Here is a 26,596-nt window from a genome sequence, read left to right as displayed (position 1 = left end):
TGCACTATTTGCTGACAACCAGAATTGAATTGTCACCTTTATGAAATGAACTAACAGTTGTGTTCGGCCCAAATAGCATGCTCCTATGCCCATCTGAATTCTTAATTAACTTATTACATAACTAGAATTATTACATAACTTATTACATAAATAGAATTATTATGCAATTTTTTTGTATTTTAAATCACTGGTGGGTTTAAGGAAAGGAAGCAATTAAAAATCTAGTTAAGACATTTTCCTAATTATGTTAATTATCATTACCGTTATGAAAACAATAAACAATTCCCTGTAAATAATTTCTATTTAATTACATATTTAAGGTAGAGCTAAGGAGTATTTAGACAGATTCCATAAGACAATTTATGTGATACAAAGAACAAGGCCTGAACTGGTCTCTGCTCATCATAGTCCTTGAAAAATTCAAGGCAATATATATGAATTAGTATGTGGTTACCAGTGGGGATGCTAAGGTAATGTAAAATTTATTGCAAGAATCAAAGATAAAAGCAGGACCTAACACTTTATGCTAGTGCTTTACACAGTTGGATTCCTTCCATGTTTGCTAATGTAATTGAAATATACATTACATTATTCTTCAGAGTTAGGATATTTTTCCTTTAGGTTAAGACAAGCTACTAACATTTCACATAATAGACTGATAAGAAAATTTTGTTCTTTTAAATAAAATTATACTGTCCTTTGTCATGTTTTTATTGGAAAGAAGACATATATTTTGAATTATTTAATGGGCTGAATACATTAATCACTGGCTTTCAAGAAAAAAAGTCACAAGAATGAGCTCAAATAACTGTTATAAAAAGCTTCGTTGCTGTGCATGCTCTCCCCAGACCCATGTTGTTTCCACAGACAAGACATCCCATCCACTGCCACAAAAATGAACATACTCTGATCTGAGCTCAGGGTTATATGCAAGACTTTCCCTTTGTTACCTATATAATAAAACATGTACAAAAGAAAAGGAAAGGTACATCAGAATTCTACACTGATTATGCCAGTCGTTTTCACCACCCACACTATGGCTTGTTCCACTTTACTGCAGCAGAGAAACATGCTGCATAGGATGTGGGAAGCTATCATCCTCTATTGACTGTTTTCATATTAATAAGGAGCCAAAGGAAATACATTCTTAATAGGGAGTAGGCTTTACCTGTCTGCACCACTTTGAGGAGACATTTCTGCCAAAGGAACACATTGAACCTGAACTACTATTGTCCGTGCATTCACAATGTCAGTCTCATCTGTGCTTGGTAATGTCTCTCACTGCTGAGCCTTCCCTTCTGGCTGCACAGGCCTTGCAGACAGCTCGCAGCAGCTGATCCAATAATGAGATACTGTCTCCAGCTGCTCAGTTATCACTGCTAAAGAGATCTTATAGCAGTGACTCCACTAAGCCATTTAGTGGAACTGTGTTTTCAGTTTGTCTGCAGTTGTAGTAAATCTTGGGAGCTACACATGGAAAGCAGAAAGCTACCCAGTCTAGCAGCACAAAGAATGTACCAAACTCATTAATGTGGTTGTTGAAAAATCTCACCCACAAGCAGACACTGAACTTGAACTGAAGGCAGGAGGAATCTGTAACTCAATTGAGACTCTCAAGAACTGTGTTTACCTCATAGACTTCTTGTACCTTTTAGGGCTATGCCAATGCCAGGAAAACGCGTGAGGTTTTTAGGCACATGGCAGCAAGAGAAATTTGAAGCTTTGTTCCCTGAAGTTACTGGACTTTGTCTTTTCTGGCTGGGTCAGTTACTGGCAGTCACACTGGTAGGCTAAACCCCCAAGAGAAAAAAAATCTTCTGAGTAGTAGTTTCTAAAGCAGAACGTATAAACCACATCCTAAAAGGAAGCACGAAAGTAAGAAGTCATGTGTGACCTGCTAAAATGAATGTGAGCAACCTGTGTCCCCCATCACTCGTACCCAAGTTCCCCATGGACACAAGAGAATGGCACTCTTCTAGTTCAAGATACTACAAGGACAAACATGTGAGGAACTGTGCAGCCCTGTGACACCTAATGAAGGTCACTGCTGCCAATGCAAAGTCTGGCCCTAAATTTTGAAGCTGATAGAGTGGCTCACTGGAAACACTATGGCTAAATGCAAATACCTGCTGTCCTGGTGCTGAGCTACATGAGTTCCTGCTAAACTTTTTTATTTTAATTTCAACACCTAAATTATTTTAGCAGAGATCAATTTTCTAGCTTTGCTCCTTCTTAAGTTATTGAAATATACAGAATCTTTGTCAATATTTAGGATTGAGATTTTACAACTCGGTGAATTCCTTATGCTGTGTCTGCTCAGTGTCTGTAACGACTTTGAGGGAGGATGTTGAGTTATAATCTTTGGAGGCACCCAAAACTGTCCGTAACACTGATTGAAATTTAATTTACAGTTTAAGTCAAAAAGTAGTGGAGGGCAATAGAGAGAAATCAGACAAGTTGAAATTATTCATTTGCATGGGGTTTGGGTGGAGTTTTCTGGGTTTATTTCATTGTTTCAATACCATGTTCAGGTCAGGTAATTTTCAAAGCAATTACATATTTTGCCTGCCTACAGACAGGAAACAGCTACAACAAATTTCCTAAGGAGTGGACATTACATCCAAAATGATTCCTTTTCTTTTTTCTTTTCTAGTAAATTATTCTGATAGTTCTATCAGAAGCATCTCAAAAACTGATCCAGTGCTATAAAAAGGTTATTACTTTTCAATTGTCATTCTGTTCTGAATATACTAAGTGACAGTCACTCTTAATTACTAAAGTGCTCAACTGGTGCTGATAGGTCCTCATTCTTAGCTGGGGTTTCAGCATTTGCAAGAGGTTTATAAAATGAAATTCAGTTACAGTTTGTCAGATCATTTCTGTGGGTGTAAAACTTATGTGGTTAAAAGTGTCTGAGGTTGACTTAGAACCATCTAAGTTGCAATCATCCACCACAGCATTTATTCTGATTGTATCTTGATACTTCCACAATTTTTCTCTGTATTTAATTTCTTATAGTAAGTTATTAGGGGTCTTCATAAGCAGGAATATGTCTGTGTAGCAATGATCTGGTCTTTTCTGTTCATGAATAACACCAGAGACAAGGAGGCTTAGCAAGAAACAACCTCTGCATATGGTGTGGCCCTACAGCACCATGGAACAATACAGAGCTATAAGGAACTCCAGTTTCTCTGTCAGGGTGCAAGGGAAACACTCTGCAACACATTTATTCACAACAAAATCCTTCATCAAAGCACAGACATGTTTAAATAATACATGGAGATTTGGTTTAGACATCATTTGAAAGCTGGTTCAGTATCCTTACATCATGAGATGCAAAATCATCTGTCTATTTATTTAGAAGGGCCATTTACTTGTTTTCAACTCTTCAACATACTGTTGCTTTATTGTCCTATCTAAACATGGTAACTGTCGCAGACATTTTTCCACAGAAATCCTTTCTTTCAGATTTCTGTGTCTTCTGGAAGGCAGAGGCCTCAGAAGAGAAGGTAAACAATTGTTATCAGCTGCTGTGGAATGCAATAGGATTCACCTTGATTGGCTCATTTTCTATGTTTATAATTAAGGGCCAATTACCAGTGCAAGCTAGGGGACTGAGTCCCTGGACACAACTTTTTTTGGGATTCTTTCTTTCTATTCTTAGCTTAGCTAGCAGTTCTGCAAACCTCTCTCTATATTCTATTTAGTATAGTCATAATGTATTATATATATTATCTTAATAAATCAAGCCTTCTGATCAAGAAACAAGATTCACCGTCTGTCTATCACCAGCTGCACCCACTCAGGAGCAGCAATAGGTAACAACCTATTAGTATAAAAAAACCCTCAAAACACATCCTTAGCTACGCTGTAATAGCTCCAGCAAACGAAATTATGCTGCTCCGCTACAGCTGAGAACCTGTTCCTTTGTCTCCTAATATTCAAACTCCAGAAAGCAGATGTTTTGTCTCTGACTCTTACGCCTCTCCTCACCCTAGTGCTCTGGGAACTTTTCTTCCCCTTCATCATTCTCTCTGCATTTAGAGTTTTGGCCAAGACTGTCATTGCCAGCAAGGAAAGACGATGAAAAGTGTCTGGCTTCAAGACTGTCTCCTCTTCCATCACTTCTGCACGGAGACAGAAGTGGTGAATGAGAAACAACAAACTGCTTCTGAGTCAATCACACATGGTGGAGCTGAGAACACCACAATTGCACATCCAGAGAAAATTCTGCTGTTCTTCTCACTGCTGAACCACCCTCAAAATCAGTGGCAGTTTGCCAAATCAACACAGCTATACAAAAAGAACATAGCCGAAGTATGCAGACATTTCATCATTTCACCTGTGAAACTGTAATTGCACTTTGGATGATTTTCTCACAATTCATATGCCAGACACGCAAAATCCCATCTTTCATTCCACCTCGTGTAGCAAGGACTTTCGACTGCCAAGGACACCAGGTCATAACCTAAACAATAAAAAGAAAACAGATGCCAGAATAGATTAGGAGGTCAGATGGAAGAACAGAGGCACTTTAGCTTGGAGTCTAGCTGTTAAAATGAACGACTACAAGCACCCAGCATATACGCTCAGGGCAGAGTAGGACCCCAGAACTCCCAATGCTGCTTCCCTTGCCTTTGTTTCATAGCCTACACTGTTCCACACACCCTCATGAAAATACAACTTCTCTGCTTGCCCTGCAGAGGCCACAGACTCACACATCAGCACAGAAGAACCGAGTAGGATAGAGTCTTGCCTAAGCCAAGCCGTCACAGAAGTCTAAGGAAAGTGGCCTACAGGGCTTACAAGAGAACTGGTTTCTCCCAGGATATTTCCAGGATATGTCTAAGGCCCAAAATCTACCTGAAGAAAACTTCTCAGAGCTCAGTTCCACATATTTCAATAAATTTCCCTGATCCTTTAACCCCAGCACTACAGTCCAACCTCAGTTTCTTTTGGGAGAACAAACAGCTTGTAAATACTCTGCTCTTCCGCCTCTTATTAGTATTACCTGACCTATCTCCCACACAGACAGACACTACATAAAGAATCTTAAATAATTTTATTTAAAATTTCCTTCTTCAGATTATTTGTCACCAACAATGGCATGAAAACATGGTCAGGAGGGCAAAAGCAACCCCATATATGAAATTAATTGCAGCAGAGGTAGTTTTCCAAAACTCCAAAAATCAAAATATCTTGTTTGCAAACTTGTAAGCATTACACCACCAAACTTTTCTGTGAAGATACATAGATACAAGAAATTGTGATAAACATTATTTGTGTTTGGCAATATATTTACAAAGGCCTACTAATCCAGTATCAAAGCCCTAGCAAGCTTACCTACTAAGAGAATTGGTTTTAAAATTAATTGCATTATGGACAGAAGACTCTAATAGACATCAGTCAGATAATTTGAAAATTGCCTGAGCAACATGCCTTCTTCATATGCTTTAACTGCTAAGAAAGGACGTATGGTTTTCAGTGCCTGCAACTACAATTTCACCCCAGGGCTGCTAGGCCAGATATTCAATGTACTGCCTCTAGACCAAATTGCCAGCAACATGTTGGCTAGTGAAAATTTCAGGCTGCAAATGATTTGTTTGTTTTGACAAAGAATCCCAACATGGTGCTGAGCACTCTGAACTTCAGAGTGAAGGGCAAATCCTAGTAGTGAACCACTGCAGACAAGAACAGACAGCGGTTTAATGGTAATGGAACATGAAAAGCAACTCCATCACACCAGTGTTTCTTCAGAAGCAAACCACATCAGAGTGAAGCAGCAGAACAGCAGTGTTTCAGTAAGAGGAAGCACAGAACAGCCACCAAAGCACACCCTGGCTGCAGAGGTGCCTGACAGCACAAGGAGCCAAGCAGCTGCCCCATTCCAGCTGGGTGGAACACCTGCTGACTCTCACGTTTCTTTTCCACGAGCACAGTCTATGCCACTAATCTACACTCTGTTCAACTGCTGAGCCATTTGATGTAAACTATTGCCTGTTCTCCATGAAAAACCCTTTCACTAGGTGATTTTTGCCAAAGCCAGGTGTGACTCCATGCCCAACTGAGAGGCAGTGTAAAACTGCATTGTTCTGCTAAAGGGCTTTCTGGCAAGTTACCTGTATTCTTTGGTTCTGTCCCTTCCCGTGCCTTGTTTCTCCCTCCCACTCCAAGGCTTTAGAAAAATCTGCACAACCTGACACTGCTGCACCAGCTGCTTGCTAGGAAATGGATTCACAGTTCTACAATATCATCAGTCTAATACTCTGTTCCAGTGTCAGTCTACCAAAGGCAGGAAGGAATACCCTGCCTGGAAACACTGCTACTGACAAAGTTTAGCTCCTAGATATGGCTTTTGCACATTAATATGGGAGTTGAACTGAAAATACTGAAAATACCTTGCAATACATTTTGCCACTTTTTATGAATATTACTTACATTAATCCTATGACAAATCAGAAGAGATTCCTGCTGAAATTCACACTTAAAACTAGTACGACGCTGAAATAAAATCAGCAAGTTCAATACAATCCTTTTAGGTATCTAAGAAACAGGTATATGACATTATTGCAATAGATTTATTTAAGGATTTTAATTATATTAATAAGGGTTAGAAACGGGAAACTTTCCCACAATGACTGTTAAAGGTTTTTAAAGTACATATTGAATTACTTAGAAGCACTGAAAATGCACACACAAGCTTGACTTACTGCAAGATATGTCCTTGTGTTGTGCTTGTGTAATGGACTTTATGGTACTGAAATTTATTTACAGATTCATGATGATGCGCTGTTGGACTATTTTTAACCACAACAATTACAATGTAATCCCAAAGTCAATTGATACTTTGGAAATTTCACAGCGAAGTTCAGTGTAAGAATGTTGCTCTAATTTTAGTAACAATTAATATTAACTCCATGTACTTTTTTTTTTCTCCTTGTGCAGTTATTTTAACTATGCACTAATATTAGAATTATCTGGTTAATTTCAAACCTAGTAAAAGAAAACCTAAGGCATCAACCATAACTGTAGTTCACAGGTTCACACTGAATTTTGTCATCAATTTCTGCTCCAAAGTTCCTGTTGTTTTCACTGCTTTGGCCAGGAGGAAATGTGAACCCAAACTATTTCTTACTGCAGTGAGGTTATGCCACTTGGCACTGCATCCTTGTAACCTAACCCACACAGCACAATTGCAACTGCAGTTTATTAACTGTTTGTTCAGGTGGTATGCCTGTACCTCCTTGCACCTCCACCTTGCAGACCTCATACAATCACAACCAGAACATGTTGTGAAACCAAACATAAATCTACCACTGCTGCTCTTATCAAGAGATACTAGTTTCATTGTGAGTTAACAATAAAGTCAGCCTACCCTTGCTATTATCTTTCTATTTAAGTAAAACAGAACACTAACATATGATTTTAAAATCACAGAGGTATTCATCATGCACAAGTCTCTCCTCAGCCCCTTCACGTGAGAGTCAAAGATCTGAAACAGAAAGTGGGATGAAAAAAAACCACAAGAATACATCTGATCTTTGTCATCTGAGCCCACATACTGAAATGATACTTAAATGCAAAATATTCACCTCCTACTAAAAATACACCCTTGACAATGCAAAGGTCAACCACTCCATACCTTCTTGGGTTGCAGATAGCAATGAGCTGGCCTTTCCTTGCAGAGAGCTAGAGACTGTGTGCAACTAGAGAGCTAGGGAGATGTGCAGCTCCTAACAGCCCTGCTCTGCTGTGCATTTGGGAAGACAGATGGAGTCTTGATATCAATGGTGGGGCCATCTAAGTTACACACTGTTTCCCCAGCACTGGGCAGGCCATGGTATTTGAAGTTCAGACCCACTGGACACAAAATGATTTCAAGCTCAGGCTTTGCATAAAGCCAGTCACAGTCTCCAAGGCATAGTGAAATTCTGCAAGCGGTGACAGATTTTTGGGAGGAGAGTAAGAAACAGAGACTGCAGAAACAGGTTAAATCCTCTTTGGCCGCTTTCCTGTCATACAATAAATCTACTACTGATTTCTGAGATGGGGGGGAGAGATGGGGGAAGAGGTAAATCACATTTGAACAAAGCCAAGAAAATCAGCTAAAATGAATGAGTCATTTGCCTGAGTAAAAGCAGCAGGGCTCTTTCTGGGAATAGACTTTACTGTTCACCTGCTCAGAATACAATGATTCCAGCCTCAATTACAGACAGGTGGCCAAACATATTTCTCAGCCTCTTTCTGGTTTCAATGTTCCACAACTGCCAATCCAAAACAAACAAGAAATAAAAAATTTGACAGCAGGAAGAAAGAAAAATTTGTTCCTTTCATTTGTTTACAATTTTGCCACTCCCCAGTTCTGAATTGACATAAGGAAAACTTCAAGCTCATTTATTTCACAAGTAAGACCATGAGTACTTCCAAATTTCAATACCTTTATCAGTGATGCAGAAGTCAGACTGAATTGAAGAGGTACATACCTGTGAGTTTAAAGCTATTTATTTACATGTCAGTCTTTGTGAGTTCATACATGGAAGCACTGTACTTCAGTGCCTTCAGATTTCTGACTCATGACTGCAGCAGGTAGGGCCAGGACTTATCTTAGCATCTCAGCTACAGTCACAAAAAATCCTCTTGTTAGTAGTAGTGTCGCATAACAGTAGGCACAGATAAATGTGTATAATCAGATTGAAGTCAAATTCTCAAATGTGAACCTATAAGGAGTGTTTTGGATTGAACTGTAAAGACATTGACAGCTAGAGTGATCTTAGCAAAAGACATACAAGAAAAACATAGCCTATGCTAAACAAAATAATTTAATGGGAGTTCCTCTTACTGATGGAAAAATAATCTGACTGTCACTGGAAAACTGCAACATTAATTCAGCCATCAGCTTTTTTTGTTTTAGGATCTTCATTGCACGCAGCTAATTCTGGATGTCACTAGGTGTGGATGTTCACTAAGGTAGGTTATGACACTGGGAAGTGCTACGTATGTTTTCAGCAGAGTTCTTCCATAGTCTAGTCAACCTTCTCAATTTGTTTCCATTAAAAAAAAAACACTATCAAATAGTTTGGTAGCCACTTTAGCTAAAAATGGAGAAAGACCAAAAAAAAGTAAGTTATCTAGTACTTGCACTTCTCAATCACTCATCCAAAATGCAAGGGATATTCCTTTTTCATCCAAGCCAGACATTAAATGTGTTAGGAACTGGAATTCAAATCAATGCCTTCAACAGCTTTCAAATCAAGAGTTTGTCCATTCCAGATATGTGCAGAAGGTCCTACAGGCATAGGAATGAGATTCTCAAGGCTCCAGCCCAGCATGTTTAGCTCTAGAAGAAAGCTACTAAAAATTACTGCAAAAAACCAGTAGATAATAAACTGGGGTAAGGGGCACTATGTTTGGGGGAGAGAGACTATGGAAAAACATCCAGAGAATTCTTCTATGAAACCTTTACTGGCAAGCATTCCACTTACATGAAGGAGAATATCTCTGACAAGCCCAGGTCTTTGTAAGTCTAATCTCCTCAAATGTATATGTTTACACAACAGCATCTGAGTTACAGTTTACCCCCTAAAATTTTTTAATCTCTCTGCCACATCATTCACCCTAACTTCTTCCACCAGAAATGAGGCTCCTTCTCCAACAGATACAGACCCAAAAACACCCTTGTTCTAAGGTGATTCTTGTGACTGACACATAGGACAGAGTCTATATGGCACAGTTTGTCCACCATCTTTGAGTTAATGATAACATTTACCCTGCAAATGGTAGGGGAAAATGCAAAAAGTTATTAAGGAAACTCTGTTCCTCATCTTCAGGGCTTGCTCAGTAAATGGAGTGGGAGTACTGCCTCCATTGTCCCTGACACAGGGCACACTGCACTTGCAACACAAATCTCTGTAATAATTAGCTTCAGAACACCCTGTTATGTCGTGTAGATCAGCAGCAGATGGTGTACAACACTTAATACCAAACCAGGACATTCTCATTTTGCATGACCCCGAAGCAAAGAATGTGCTACCATAATCCAAGGTCTGGCATCTTTTTTTTGGTGACTGAATTTTCTCTGGAGAGCAGCTGAATCCATCAGCCTGTTTAATTATAGACCTGACTGTTGCAGCAGAAATCATTTCTGTAGACCACTGTTGTTAATGTTGTCAGTCTCAGCACATACCTTGTGCATTATCAGTGTATATCAAACATGAACATGAACCTTTATCCTGTTCATGGGTATATATGGGCACTTGCAAAGCTATGCTGAAAAAGTCTTCCCAGAGACAATTATAAACGCATATACATAAATAGTTTGTTAGATCTTATGAAGTACTCAAAACCTTCAGACCTAAGATTTACGTGTGTAACTTTTGAGTGTTTAATTTTTGCGTCCTCCCCAAAAAGACATGAGTGAGAATTTACAAGGTATCACCCAAACCACAAATGTTGTCACTGCTATCTTCCAAAAAAAGATATTTCAAAGTCCACTCAGTGAAACTGCTGCTGTGGCTACTGGCTGCTAGACAGCCAAGGCTGATTGCTGAAACATTTAAATTAATTTTAAGTGGAGGTACATCTATTTGATTTAAAAGCTGTATTGAGATCTATAGCTGAAGGAAGGTGTATGAGAGTTACATCCTGCTGCTTTTCCATTTTATGTGAAGGGGACACATCACCATCTTTCCTGAAATACACAGAAGAATTCACAGTCTATGAAAAAAACTAACACATTGGAAGAATTAACTTAATCATTGCAGTCAGTAGTATGAAGCCTTACTTCTTGCTCCAAAGGTGTGGATGGCTTCATGGTGGTAACACTCCTCAGCTCATTCTGGGTCCCCTCTTGACATCCTGCATTTGAAGATTCACCACACATAAATCAGTAAAACAAAAAAGCACCACTATCTTTTCTAAGGCCTAAGCCTTTCACATTCTCATTATATTTGCCTCTACACACCTCAGAGGAGGCTTGAAGGGCCTAATTCATCCTGGGTAGGCTCAAAACACTGGACACACTAGACTAGGGAGAAGCCACATTTCAACAGCTTTTTGAAACCTCCATGCATTTAGCCAGGTAGAGCTAAGAATAGGCTCCACTGTATTTTGTTTAATAATTAATATAAAATATGGTGGTTTTTCTCTTTTTTTTTGCCTTTTGCAGAATTTGCTAGCAGCAGAATTGTTCTTGTGTGCTGTCCCGCTCCAAAACCCCCTTATACAGTAATTTATTCTTTTACTCTCTGGGCTTTATTTCCCCACAAATGTCTGCCCCACCGACACCTAACCACAGGAAAAGGTTTTTAAAGCAAACGCCCTTCAGTCACACCACAGTGAGCTCATGACAGCACAGTAACGAGAAACAAAAGCCAATACAGGTGTGAGAAAGAAGAGTCATCTTTTGTGGTCACTCTCTACATTAGGCTGCAAAGATTCCTCAGCACTATGAAAAAAAGCCAGATCATTAGTGTTTTTAACAATTTAATGCTAGATTTTTATGTGTAAGAAATTATATTGCTATGGTATATAGAGCAAAATGCTGAAGACCCACATTTTTGCAATTTTCTCTGTGTTTTACTTTCCTTCTTCAAATTATTCCCCAGAGAGTAGTAATTACAATGAGACTTAAAAGCTTCAAGGGCAGAATATGATACTTATCTCTACAACTAACCTCTCTGGTTCAAAAAAGAATTCAACACTGATAAAATGTTTGTACTCTGTAAATATACACATACACATCCTACATAAAATTTCAGTGACAGTTGTGGAAAAATTACATTATAAATCCCTTCCATACTCTGTCCTTAACCTTATCCCCTATTCCAAAATTCAATTGGACAGGCAGCAAATGTTTCTCCTCTTAGTTGTAGTATTCCTTCTTTCTAAAGATGAGCAAGTGGATTACAGTAATTTTCTTACGTGTCTAAAATTCTGTGGAGTTAATTAAGTTTTGCAGGAATGACCTCAGGTCTGCACAATGGGCTGTGTAACACTGCATTCTAACCCTAAAAACGTCTAACATTACTGAAATGAAACTTTGCAGTACAGAAAAAAATGTATTTCTAATATCTAGATTTTTTTATTACTTTTGAAAAATTTTCAAAGGCTTTTTCTAAATCCCAACAAGTAAAATAATTCATAAAATTTAGGGCACTTAATTGTAATATTCAATGAATAGTCACATTTCTGAAACTCTATACAATTTTCTTCTTTAATGCTGGTAGCTGGTAATATGGAATGAGACAGTAACAGGTTAAATCATCTCTAACTCATTTCAGCATTCTCTTCTCTTGTGAGTAATTCATCTAGCCCAAATCATACTGGTTACCCTTTCAGCTTTATCCACCTACTTCATGGGTACATTAATATGCACAACAGGCATAAGTTAACAGGTATTTCTGAGTGGAAATTAAATTTCATTGTGCCATTTTGTTATTTTGCCTGGATAGTGGTGAATATCACTGACTTTTGGTAAGATTTTGGCACTCACATGCCTGTGTCAATTCTCAAAATGAAACTCAGGAAGTGATAAGTTGTCAGTACTATCCCATCAAACTACTCAATTAACAAGTAGGTGGGTGGCATCAAACCTGATATTCTTAAAGCCTATATTCATCTGTCATCAAGGGAAAAAAAACACTGGGATTTTTCCTTGTACTGTTGCTATTAACTGCTCTGAAATGAGGCTTATTTGCACTGAAGAAAACAACAAAAGAAAATACAAATCTACCACATAAACCCCAATTTCTTCTACAAGGGGTGAAATCCAGATTGATAAAGAGAAATAGCCAGAGCACCAAAACAAAGCATCTTTCCAAGGCAGAAGACACCAAAATATTATTCTGATTTTTAATGAATGGTATTACAACCAAATAAGTATGGGAATACCTGTACAATTTCTTTTCAGATTCCCCCTGTTTCAAATCACTTGATCATTCACACCCCCTAATGCCCAGTCAATCATAGGTCATTTTATGTAGTAAATCACCAACTCCTCCACAGATGAAACCAGCAGCAGTGCTAGGGAAAGTTTGGCCTTTCCCTGCAGGCAAGAGCAACAAAACTCCAGTACCTCTGCATGCCCTGATCTCAGGTACTCCACAGTCCATATAACATATATCCCCTGCCCCTTCCACAGCACAACCCTATACTGCTTGTAGTGTCCTGAAACAGAAAAGCTAAAGGAAATTAATGTTTTAGGACCACCAGTGTATCAGATGTGGGCCAAAGGAGAGCCAGGTAAGATGCTAGGAGTTAACCACACTGAAAAAGCTGGAATACTGTGTTCAGAGGTTGTGAGAACTCTAGAAATAGCTGGGCAGGTGGGTCTCAGCCACTTTGTATTACTGGGTAACACTTACCGGAAGAGGTAGATGCACTTGCTTTTCCAGTGTAGATGCAGACTGTACTGTCTTATTGTTCAGTATGCCTGAAAATTGGAAGGTATCTTTCCAGACGCAACTAGTATTTTCCCAGACCTTCACATCACCACTTTCTGCAATGCTATATCCAACCTCTGGGACCATTGGAAGCTAAGCTGAAGTTAAAATTTGACTGAATTAAGAAGTCAGTTGAAAAACATATTTAAATATTGTGGACAACACCAATCCCATCAGAGGATTCAATAGTCATTACATAAAAGCCTCAAAACAGCCTGTCTCTGGGATGGGAAATGAATAACAAATACAGAATATCAAATCATGTTCAAATCATATTGCTGTAACCTGAGAGACTCAAGACATTTTTCCTTCCACAATACATGGTTTCACTGCTAATGATCACACACACTTTTAACAAAGCTCTTTGAACAAGGCCACCTTAGCAGTGGAAGAAGGTCCAAACCTGGATTACTGCCTGGGTCACCTGTCAAACCTTAGTGACCTCTTGTCCTCTTCTGAACTAGCATTTGGGCTACTGTTATGAGCTTGCAGGGACATTTCCCGGATGCAGTCAATAAATGTGTCTGTGAGGGAAGAGCAGTTCTGTGGTGCACACACTGCAGGGCCATTGATTACAGCATCACACCCCCTGGATGTCAGAGTCCTCCCTCAAACCAGGCCCACAGACACTCCACTCCATGATCCCATTCCCTAAACCAGTGCTACAATATAAAGTGGAAAATAGCTACAAGGTATGTCTGAGGAATATGACCTTAAAAATTACATTAACATTTCCTTGAGTATGAAAGAAAGACATGATGCAGCAAAAATAAGGAAAGAGATCTGAATCATTACATCTTTAACCAAGATTCAAAGAATCAGATCAGCTCACACAGGCAGGAATATCTTCATCAATTCCTAATAATATGCATTTCTTCACAATGGTCACTGAGATGACTCCTCTGATGTCAACTTTCTGCTTGTTCTGTAATTATTTATACATAGTAATGTGGAAATGCAGTAGATATTTTTACCAGCCATTCAAGATTAGTGAATTCTTTCTCTCCAATGTCTGTGAAATCTGCCCTTCCATGCACAGTCTGTGTCACTCTTCTTCAACACCCTGCTGCAATCATGACAAGAAAGGTCTTGAAAAACATAACTGGAAAATAGAAGTGTTTCTCCTTTATATATTCCAGCTGTTCTACAGCAGGCTTTCAGCTTTGAGAGGCATTTTCTGTATTATTTATACAGACAACTTGGCAGAAAGCTAATCACATTGCTTGGACACGTGTCCCTCTAAAATTAGTGCAGACATTTCTGTGGAAAATTGATTGTGTATGCAAGGAAGTAATATTCTGTCCCAAAGAGAGACCACACACACTCACTGGTATGTGAGAAGATTCTGTTTTCAGCAGACTATTCTCAACAGATCCCATTCCTTTATACTAACAGGCTGCACAAAGTAAATAGTCATTTATTACTGTATTTGAGAAGATAAGTAGATTTTCATATGGATTTAGCCAAGACAGACTTTCAAATGGGTTTAGGAAGAACTTACATTTTGTTCATACCACAACGTATTGCAAAGATGCCCATATCACAATTTAATAAAAGGTTGTAGTCCTGGATCTAGAACTCTGAACATATTTGCTCTAACTCAGATTCTACATATAAGTCACAGTATAAATCTAGGTTTACACAGAATCCACATGAACCTCATGAGGTTCAGTAAATCCAAGTTCAAAGTGCTGCCCATAGCTCAGTATCAACACAGGCTGGGAGATGAACAGATTGAGAGCAGCCCTGCCCAGAAGGATTTGGGGGCATGGATGGATAAAAGCTGGACATGAGCTGGAAATGGGCAGTGATAGCCAAGAAAACCAATTGTATCCTGGGCCACACAAAAACCGTGTGGCCAGCAAATTAAGGGAGGTGATTCAGCTTCTCTGTTCCACTCTGGTGAGATCCCATCTCAAGTGCTGTGTCCAGCTCTGAGGCCTTTAACACAAGAAAGACCTCTTGTGGGTCCAGAGCAGACGCACAAAAGTGATCAGAGGGCTGGAGCACTCTTCTGTGAGCACAGGCTGAGAGAGATGTGGTTGTTCAGCCTGAAGGAGGGGCACTGGGGAGTCCTTACTGTAGCCTTTCAGTACTTACAGGGGGCTGATAAGAAAGAGAAGTACAGGCCTTTTAGCAGGGCATGTTGTGATGGGACAAGAGGTAATGGTTTTAAATTAAAGGAGGGGAGATTGACACGAGGTATAAGGAAGAGATTTTTTACAATGAGGGTGGTGAAGTAGTGCAAGAGTAGTGCCTGAAGAGGTGGTGGATGCATCATCCCGGAAAACATTCAAGGCCCAGTTGGACAGGGCTCTCAGCATCTTGATCAAGTTGAAAATGTCCCTCATCACTGCAGGTGGTTTGGACTAGATTATATTTAAATGTCCCATCCAACCCAAATAATTCTATTACTCCATTTGAACAGAACAACACGTACTCATCTTCTAAAAGATGTTTCATTATAAGAAAAAAATATTTTCTGTACATAACTTCATGGAAAGAGTTTATTATCTCATCAAAAAAGAGCAGTTACATTCAATTTCTCTGTTGGCTAGATTGACCTAAGACTATTAAAACAATTGGGTTGTTTATTTTAAGAGTTAAAAAATTTACTGATTTTCCAATCAGTTGATGGAGGGGAGCGAGAGCAAAGAAAGCACTGTTTCCTCCTGAAAGGGAGAATTTCAAGACTAGTTTGTTTATTAAGAAAATTAAGTAATTGTCCCAAGAATCAGATTTCCTGGAATGGTATAAAAGCATGGTCTCTTTCCAACATCCAGAGATGTTCAAGAGTTCCTCTATTACAAAGCATCAAACAACCCTAATTAGTCCATCAATGCTGACATCACCTCCTTTTGTTAGAAGTTCAGCTTAATATCCTCACAGCAACTTCTCAATTATATGAATTAATAATTATAAAATGCTATAAAAAAGACTAGGTATGCATTTCTGAAGCAAGTTCACTCAATAGTTATGGTCAAAAGAATAATTATGGGAAAGCAGCTACTAACCTCTTCATATAACTTTGGAACTGGTGCAATCCATGGAAGAAAAGGAAAAATTGTAATCACTGGCTAAAAGTTTTCATCTTAATATTTGAACAGTCGCAAGGAGATAGCAGTAAAGTAGAGATTTTGAGTGTCATATTATGGTAATAGATTTTCTAATGTGAGTACCAATGCTTCACACAAGAAGTCAATTTTGTAATGAAGAGAAACTTTTTCACTAATGAAGGCAGGTAGCTGAAGCATAGATTTATGGTCCAAAAAGGCATGGATGCTGCCTTTAAAAAGAAAAAAATTGTGTGCCAGTGTTCACTACAAAGAATAAACTGATAAAATATACAGCAATAGAAAATAACACCTAAACAGGAAGTGTTCTGAAGTCTTTGTTTCACATGTTAAGCAGATTCCTTGTGTTCTTTCAACCTTGATCAAAATCTGGCAACCTATTTTCACAACAATATTCTCAGAAAGGTACTTTTTGGTAACTTTTTGGTATTTTTTTCATAGCACCTCATTCTATCTGCGTGACAAAATCAACAGCTACATCCTGAAGAACTGAAACAATTATCTCCTACACACACAGTCCTTGTTAAAGCAAGTGGAAAACTTAGTCATTCATGTTCTTCATGGATATTTATTTCAATATATGCTTTCTCTCAGAGGTAACAAACCCATCTTGGGGGCTTCATTAGTTTAGTTTTGATTTTAGTTTACAGGATAACAGCCTAGAGAAAAAGAAGAAAAGCTGAATCAAATAAACAACAAAAAAGTTACTCCTAACTTTTCTCCAGCAGACATTTCCTAAATGGACTTTCTCATGTTACTGTTATCCATGTCAATAAGGCAGTACCCTCATAACTAATTCCAGGCCAAAGACAAAGCAAATATCCTGTCTGTGCATTTGAATATGGCATAACTCACCTTTTATGTTTCAGCTCTCCTGGTATTCCTTCCCTCCAAACCTGTTGCAGCATGATTGCTAGTAGAGTAGTTTTTGTCATAGAGAATTTCTTAGGCACCTGAGGTGACACTGTAAAAACAGTTTTAATGGAAAAAATTCATTTTAAAAATGTGCATGGGAATATATGTCAAGCACTTTTTAGAATAGCACTGACTGTGTAAGAGAGTACTCAGAAAGCAGATCTGCACACTAAGTGGGACAGCACCAATACTGACATTTGGAGCAGTCACCCTGCTTTCCTTCTGTCAATGAGAAAAAGAGATATTTCTACAGCACTATTCATCTTATCCTAAAAGAGATTATTAAACAAGATCAGATTGATCACTCCCTTTATAAAGAATACCTGCTTACTACTGCAGCTCGTGTCTGGCCTTAGGTTTATTGACTAGTTACAGAAAATCCTGCTTGTTAGAAAATTAGCATCTGATTTCCCAGGACCACACAGGCTTTCAGCACTGCTTGTAGAGGCAGCATGAAGAACTTTCTGCTCTAGAGGACAGAAAGACTTCAGACTGTTTTAGAGTCAGAGTTTCCTAGACCTGAGCATGCATTACTGAAAAGCTCTGGTATTCTCCTTAGTAGAAGATAGAATTACACTTTCTGACCATACTCTTAGGAACATATCCAGAGCACGTAGGAGCATCTTTTATTAGTTTTCTAAATATTTCGATAGAACAATCAAGGAGTCAACCATGTAAAGTTCCCTACGTCTTCCAGGAATCCCTTTGCGGACATGCAGCAGGCAAACCCTTCCCCACTTTCCCCGGGCGCTGCGGGAAGCAGCAGCCAGCACTCTCGGGGCTCATTCGATGTTCCGTCAGCTCCCTCTGTTGCTGACGGAGAGAAACAGCCTCCCCTGCAATCGCCGGCCCTCCAGACCGATTCAGAGTACTGCAAGTTTGATCTGCGCTCCAGTAGATCCCTTCCAGGGTGAGTAGAGTGCGGGTGAGCCCTGGGCAGTGTCCCTTTGTCAATTCATGGAGCCTCAGGCTTTTGAGAGGAAAAGGGCCTGCTCCTCCTGCCGTGGGTGCGCACCAGGCCAAAGCCAGGCCTCCCTCCGGACTGGCCTGCGGCTGTGGCTGGGCCTGCAGGAGCCGCACACACCGTAAAGGAGAGGCAGAAGGAAGCAAAGGAGAGGCCTGCATGAGCTCTCCTACCCTTCTGCCAGTTGTTGATAGCTTTTCCAGATGTAAAGGTGCTGGTAAAGACCCTGTGGCCTCTTGCAGTCCAATGGAACTTAAAGCCATTCCTGTGTGTCGCACATCACAGCAAAAAAAGGCTGGTGTGCCAAGGACACTTCTTGGCTAGGGATAAGACACGTTTTTTCGTCTTTCCTTTCATCCTTTCACCCCACTCAATGTTGGCTGTCTGTACGGCCTGCTGCCCTACGCTGTCTGCATGCTGGAAATGGGAATTGTGGGTACAGCTCTCCTTTCACGACAGCAGCATGCTCCTGTGAGAAAATCACAGAATCAATTAGGTTGGAAAAGACCTCTGAGCTCATCAAGTCCAGCCTATAACCTAACACCACCATGTCAATAGACCATGGCACTAAGTACCATGCCCAGTGTTTCTTTAAACACTTCCAGGGAGAGTGCCCCCACAGGGCTTTTGACGATCCAAGGCACCTTCAGCCACATAGCAATGTAGGTTTAGGGGTCTGGTGGCTCCTGAGAGAGGGACTGGTTGTCTGCCTGGAACCAGGCTGGTTCTCTGACCTCCACCCGTGAAAGAGGACTTAGATCTCTTCTGATTCCTGAACCTTCTCACCACCGCTGCAGCTTATTCATGCCATTATAATTTTTAATGTTATCATGTATTTTTTATATATTAAGGGATACTAAGTAAAGATTAAATTGGTTTTTTTATTTGCATTTGTTCAAATTAATTTATAGAGCAATTTGAGTCAGAAAACAATAAAATCTGAAAAATTATTAAAATGTAAGAGCCCAGACAATATTAAACAACATATTTTGGGTTTCAAACAGATTTTGAGCAGGTTTTAGTTGAGGTTTAGTTAACAAAAGGAGACATAGTTAATATAATGTGCTTCTGGGTAATTATTAGGTACACCAGTATTATAATATATTAAGGGGGGTTTTGTTTGCTTTATTTTGTTCTGAAATAAATAGATGCAAATTGCAAACACTTGAGATGTGGCTTAGACATCAGGATGTTACGTGGATTTTCTGTAACCAAACACTTTTGTTCTTGCCTTTAAGGTCAGCATTAGTCACCTGTGCTTGCTTGTTGAGTACAGCTTTGTTCATTTCAGCACACAATTGTGTGTGTTTTCTTCCCCACCATCAAAACACCCTGCTCACAGGCCTCACTGCCAGGCAGAGACAAAGCCCAACATGTCCTCATATACAAATACTGAAATTTCACAGTGTTTCCCAAGCATCTCTCTGTTTTGTAGAAAAGCGTGAAGCTGTCCCTATAAACTTGTTAAACAAAATGAATGTGGATTTTAGCTATTTAGAGATTATAGAAAGAGTTGAACCCACCACTATGATATTGTACATATGAGTGATACTGGTAGTAGTACTGAAGACATCAAAAGGAAAGAAACAAACAGACTCCAGGTTTTACGTTCAGAAAAGCCCTTTCTATTGCCATCCCTTAAAATGCATCATCTAAGTGCAGCAAAAGATCAGGGTGATGAAGAAAACCAACTGAGGCAGAATGACTCTTCCATGGTGGTTTGCACTGGGAGAGAGAGTGAGTAAGCAGAGACTCACAAGCAGCAAAACACCACTGGGGCTTGGCTTAGATCTGAGACTTTCAGCTAATTCTTCTCTCATGCAGACCTTCAACCTTACCATCTCAGTACAGCTCGTTGCCAGGTAGCCAGTAGCAATTAAGAAAGCAACCCATTTTCCATTATCATCCCCACTCTCAATGCAAAAAAAATAAAAAATAAAAAAAAATCCACATTATATTATCTTCCTTTATTAGGACAGCCTATTACCAAGGAGTTTTTCTCTGCTCCATGTGCTGAAAAGAGTTTTGCACAGCTGTCTGTAATCCCACAGCAGCTGATGAGACGCCGTGTTGAGTCTGTAAACAGGGTGGTTTCAGCCACCCTGCCTTTTTTCTACCGGAACAGCTGTCCCCCAAAATGCTTCTCCAAGTCTGCCTGATAACACAGCTGCCTCCTGCAGAGCAACTCCCCAGATCCATCTGCGGGCCCAGGGGATGTGCTGGAGCTGCGCTACAAACTCAGTTTTGTGCCCAGCAGCTCTCGTGACACTGCAGACACACGCTGGAATATCCCACACAGGTCAGTTGCACAGAGGAAGCAGCCTCCTTAGGTGATGGTTACACCCTTTTCACTCATTTCTTCTCCCCGCTTCCATCCCTCTTCCCCCCCAGAAAAGATCCCGAATACTTTACATAAGTGCTCAGAGGCCCAGCAGGCGCTGTGATATGCAACAGCTCTTTTGTAACGGGGACAAAAATGAGCAGCTTGTTCTTTCCGGTCTGAGCCGTGAGTCTCATGTTTCAGCTCCTCCTTCACATTCCAGGCCTGCCCAGGCTGCTCTCCAAAGATTTCAAAAATGGAGCCTCTCACAAGTAGTTATCCTCTGAAATACTCAGTGCACAAAGCCAGGATCTTTGTTGTCTTCCTGTCAATGGTTTTGTGCACCACCATTCTCTGCCTGCTGCAACTCAGGTTTTTTAAGCCTAAAATCAAAGATTTTTATTCTTTTGAAGTCAAGGATTCACGAGGAAGGATTATTTCCTTGGAGAAGTACAGAGGGAAAGTAAGTTATTCTTTCACTTTTTCTGTCTTGAATCCATACTGACAAAAAATGTGCATGTTTCTAGATAAATAAAAGGCTTGGTTATGGGAGGTGCTGGCAGAGGTTTTTGCTAAATTCCTGTTCTTCATACAGAAAGCTGGAGAAAACTTATTTTATCTAGGCCTGTTCCAGGAATCAAGTACTAGATCTAGCAAATCAAGAAAAGAAATTGTATTATATAGCACAGGGCAATGCAGCTTAACTGGCAAATTGGTGGATTTTAATCTTAGTTAAGAATGTTGGTTTTGGATTTTGGAAGTTTATCTAGTAAATATGATTTTAGTGCATGTCCTAAATATCTGCTTTTTTAAATGCTTATATATAAACAAAGCTGTAAGATTAAGTTTATGAGTTTACTGTATATTTACAACAGATTGTCAGAAAGGAAATCTCTTCAGCTGCTTTCATCTTTGTCTGTTTAATGAAATGATGATCAGACACATTATGTTTAGCCTTCTGACAGGAACCATCATGATAATGAGAAATGTCATTTTAAGGTTTAATTGTGATCTTTACAAAATCTATAGGCTTTTTCCTTACTAGACTAAATAATAGCTAATAGCTAAATAGCTAATCACTAATAACTGAAGTTATTCTAACCTTATTTTTCTGAAGGCAACTTTGGTTGTAAACGTGGCCAGTTACTGCCAGTACACAGACAAAAATTACATCGCACTGCGAGAGCTGCACAGAGAGTTTGGTCCCTCCCACTTCACTGTGCTGGCGTTTCCCTGCAACCAGTTCGGAGAATCAGAGCCTAGCTCAAGCCAGGAAATAGAATCCTTTGCCAGAGGAAACTATGGAGTAACATTCCCCGTTTTCCACAAAATCAAGATCCTAGGATCAGAAGCAGATCCAGCCTTTAAATTTCTAATAGGTAACTGTTTTCTTTTATGTACCAAGCTGTCTGTAACCTTGGTAATCTCATGGAATCCAGGCTGCATGTTTTTGTCAGGAAACATTGAAGTCTTCACAAGCTATGGAGACAAACAGGCATGCAGCATGCAATTACTCTCATTTTAATTTGGATATCAAAAATATGAGCTAAAGAATTGTGTCCTGAAAACATCAGTTTCTCCTCACTGCTTATAAAAACAGTCTGCTCTGACCAGTCCAGCTAAAAACATCCATTTTGCTAGAAATGCTAGTGCTAGAAACTTCCCCTTACAAAATCCTATTTCAAAGTACATGATTTTTATTATAAAAAAGACTTTTCTTATGGACAAAAATGTAATTATGGGGGCCATAAAATTACCAGATTTTATATAAAAACACATGCAGATGAGATTTTTAGCTGGGTCTACATCGACCTATATGTAAACTGTGTTGTAAAGCAGGTTTACATATACTAGTTATATATAACCACTGATTTGTATTAATTTGTCATGTGAACTTCAGGACCTAGCCTGCAAAATCATGCATGAATTCAGGGAGCATTTACAGACTTAGAACCTCATATTCTGTTGAGCAAAATAAAATTTTCTCTCCCTTCAGTTGACCAAAGTTTCACAGACTCAAAGCCACCTTGAAAAGCCTCTCTGAATTTTCCTGAACTTTGATCAGGTTTTGGACCATATTGATATATGAAAGAAAAAGAAAGCTTAAACATAACCCCTTTCTGACACTCCACTTTGCCCAGAAAATAAAGTAGCGAAGAGCCCAAACCCGTATTCCATCTCCTTGCCTTCCGAGTCCATTTCACTCTCTCACAGTGCTTCTTGTTAAAGAACTATTTCAATACCTAAATGAAATCTTTCCCATAACTCTTATGTGCTATATGCCCCAAGACAGTTCCTATGTACTTGAACATTGTTTTTATTGAGGAATCATTTAGGGTCAACCATTGTCATTGTAACTGTATTAGTTCCTACCTCCTCTTAGGCATGCTAGTAAAAGCCTTATGTAACTTTGTTGCCCTGAGTTGCCAGATGTCCAGTGGAATTATTGAGTTTTCTCTCAGTTCTTTATAGAAAAGACTCAAGCACAAAGGCACCTGCTCTGTGTGATGAATTCCAGGTTCTAAATATCAGTGCCATCAGTGTTAAACATTGGTACCTATAAAGAAAATAGTTCTACTCAATTTTTTTATTTGACATGCAGCTTACCTACAAGAAGGAGAAAGATCTTTTGGTACTTCAATATTCTAAAATAAAGTTTTTCTCTTCCTGCATTCCTGAGTTTCACATTAAATTCCTGTGCATTTTCAATTAATTACCTGTTTTATTCATGTTGCTGTTCTGACAATCAGAAGGCTGAACATCATGCTCTACCACCCTTTCGTGCCTGTGACCACTAGCAAGAGGATGGCAACAGCATTGTGCAAAAATCTAGTGCAAAATTAGCCCACTTGAAGCACAAATGTGGTGCCAAAATTCAATCCATTGCTTAAAGAAATCTGTTTAGTGTTCAGCACCATTCCCAACCAAACACTTGTCCTCCAGTCGAAATCTACTGGAGCCTTTTTCGAAAGAAGCCTAATTAAGCCATCACCAGTACAACTTCCTGCTCCCATCTCACTTTCCAGAACTGACACCAACGTAGGAGTTCCCTGAATAAATATGCAGCCCTCGTATCTTCTTCCCTAGGAAGTATAAAACAGTCAAAGTAGGAACTCTTTAACAGTTTTGCAGGAATAGGGGAGCATCACTGACTTCCAGCTTTTCAGATCATTAGCACATCATTAGCAGCAATCAGTAAATCCATGCCCAGGCTACTAGCAAAGAATATGGTGGGATTACTTCAACATAAATAGTCGAAGAATCAGTGTGGAGCCTGGAGACAATTCAAGATGTAAGTCACTAAAATTACCTGATTTCATTCTTACAGATTCTTCAAAGAAAGAGCCTCGATGGAATTTCTGGAAGTACCTTGTTAACCCTGAGGGTAAAGTTGTGAAATTCTGGAGACCTGAAGAGCCAATAGAAAGTATCAAACCAGAGATAACATCATTAATCAGGCAGATTATCATGAAGAAAAGAGAAGACCTCTGAAAAAGCCATTCAACACCAGGGGTGTACAGCCTTTCTATTCCTGAGAAATGTTGCTATAAGCTAAACCATCAGGTGATTTTGCTACTCTTTAACTTTGGTGTTTGCCATTTGTCTGCTCGTTCTGGAGTGGCTCCTGCAGTGGCCTCGAGAACAGCGGAGTTACTGACACAGCGAGGCACTCAGTACACTGCAGGGAGGGACCAGCAATTTGCATAGAGGGTTTATGATTTCTTTTTCTGAATTGCTGACAATAGCTAATTAAAATTGTCACCAGCAGGTAAATAGTTAGAAAGAAGGTTTATTAATAAATGATGCATATTTACACAAGTTTTTTTCCCCCATTATACCAGTAACACAAAGATCTTATACTCCATTAACACCTAATTGCCCTGTCATGAAAGACATGGGATCCAGAGACATCCATAGCAGGTTTTCACATATGTAACTGAAGATACCAGTTTTGTAATATCTTCTCAAGGAAGACTACTGAATTGTGAAGCTGCCGGTTGCAAAAAAAAATGTGCATAGAAAATAAAATTATTAAAAGAAGAAAAAAAAAAGAAATAAAGTTTGCTTGCTGCTTCGTATTTTGCATATTTTACATTTCAGTTTTCCTACACCTTTAAAGTCTTCAATCTTCTCCATAGATTTGTGCTGCAGTACAGTGCCTCAGATGTGAGCTCCTCTCCTGCTGGGTTATTTCTCTTCTGACCTGGATGCAGGCAGGGGCTGTGTAAATATTCATGGTTGCTTACAGAAGGATTCAAGGGGCAACAAAAATCAAGAGCCTGGCACTCTAACAGACATCTTTCTGAGGCTATTGAAAACAATGCTCCCCAGCCACCCACCCACCTCTCATCTCTAGAATAAAATGGCAACCTTCAAGGAGAGGTAGAAGAAGAGGAAGCAGGCTCCAGGCTCAAGCCCCACTCTTCCCACCTTGCAAACTCCCCAGTCCTGCATGTAACAGCTAACCCATTTCCAGTTCTGTTCCACTCTTCCATCACAAACTGCCAAGAGTTTTGATTTATCTGAATGAAAGGAGATAGAAAACTTGAGTAAGAAACCTCACTCCAGGTGTCCATGCCTTGAAGAAGGGCTGAGATAATAGGAATGACATGAACCTGTCTCAGTAGAATAGTGAAATTCTCTGTATGAAAAGGATGGCTAAAATTAGTGTTGTTCTTTTCTCAGACTAACACTGATTGAAAATACCTGAAGTGCTTAAAAACGTTTTCCATTAAAGACAGCCACTCAATGTATAGAAAAGGTGAGAAATTCAAGAACATTTTTTTTAAAAGAGAGGGTTTTTTCATTCACTTATTGAATTAATTGAGAATATCACAAAAAATCTATGAAGATTGAGTAATGATACTGATGTGGAAGATTAAACAAAGTCACTCTCAATAGTGGCAAACACCTTTTTGGAAAGGAAATTGAACTTAATGCGTGACAATTTTATCCATCCAAAATTTCAGAAGCCAGTTAAAGACTATGTAAAAGTCTCATTAGACCAAACAAGCCTGCTGCTGGTGTTTTAGACTAGCCTCTGCACTGTTTGCCATTGTCCTGTAAGATCACACATCAAATCTGTGAAGACAGTGCCTATTTTTATGCTGAGGTCCTGCATTTTACTCCTATCTCCTCCTGCATGTAGAGTGTGAGAATGCATAGTGGGATATGTCAGGTGATTTTTGTCACACATCTCGGCTGCTTTGATGGAGCAGGAAGGGAACTGAGATATGGACCCCCTCCCCTCGCTGGGGGCAGTCGATGGTCCATGGAACTAAGTGTCAGGACACAGTGTTTTGCCCATAAATGGTGGATATCTTAATTTGAAAATGTACAAGTCTAAAACATCCACATCTGTTCATGTGAACTACAAAAGCTCCCTGGACTTTGTATCACTGAATAAAAAAGGGTAGGTATAAGGAAATGTTAGGTGATGTTAGTGGAAGACCCAAAACAATGCCTGTTTTAGTCCTGGTACGGCCTGAGAGTAATTTGTCTTATGGGAAATTTCACCTGGGTCCTTAAACAGTCAAGATAAACAGTGAGGCATGATTTTCTTGTTTGGAAGGGAGCAGGAGGGAAGCAAATGTCTGCACCTTGTTTGTGACTCACTCACTAAAGCTCATATTGTTTTCCAGAGGACACAGTGTAATCTTGAATGTCTCAATGCCAGCATTAAGATCAAGTGTCTTTCCTGGTATTCAGAAATAGCATGTGATATTAGCAAACAAGTGGACAGAATTACTTAACTCACGGCTTCCTGAATCATATTCACTCGAGTCCTAAAGAAAGAAGATTTTGTCTGAGAAAACAGGCATGGATCTTCTCATTCCACTATTTAGTCGCAATGCAGTGACACAACCATCTTCTGAAGAAATTT

General features: G+C 39.4%; 2 protein-coding genes across 2 annotated transcripts; one reads left to right on the top strand and one right to left on the bottom strand.

Annotated features, from left to right (window-relative positions):
• Positions 1–786: 786 nt before the first annotated feature.
• CDC20B (cell division cycle 20B) lies at positions 787–18,655 on the bottom strand. The gene is given in 13 exon segments (XM_058044554.1): positions 787–950; positions 1,169–1,196; positions 4,343–4,468; positions 5,453–5,681; positions 8,177–8,204; positions 8,207–8,264; positions 9,136–9,179; positions 9,182–9,401; positions 10,781–10,856; positions 13,450–13,532; positions 17,384–17,430; positions 17,433–17,477; positions 18,157–18,655. Coding segments are annotated over 13 exon segments (1,647 nt in total).
• Positions 18,656–20,954: 2,299 nt separating this feature from the next.
• Positions 20,955–24,750, top strand: GPX8 (glutathione peroxidase 8 (putative)). Its single transcript, XM_058043982.1, has 3 exons — positions 20,955–21,175; positions 21,830–22,091; positions 24,041–24,750. The coding sequence occupies exons 1-3, from the start codon at positions 20,969–20,971 to the stop codon at positions 24,202–24,204; spliced, it is 633 nt and encodes a 210-aa protein (XP_057899965.1). The 5' UTR covers positions 20,955–20,968; the 3' UTR covers positions 24,205–24,750.
• Positions 24,751–26,596: the final 1,846 nt, after the last annotated feature.

The sequence above is a fragment of the Melospiza georgiana genome, chromosome Z (assembly GCF_028018845.1).
Source record: "Melospiza georgiana isolate bMelGeo1 chromosome Z, bMelGeo1.pri, whole genome shotgun sequence".
Lineage (NCBI taxonomy): Eukaryota > Metazoa > Chordata > Aves > Passeriformes > Passerellidae > Melospiza > Melospiza georgiana.
Note: the sequence above shows the minus strand (reverse complement) of the source record. Positions and strands in the feature narration are given on the sequence as shown.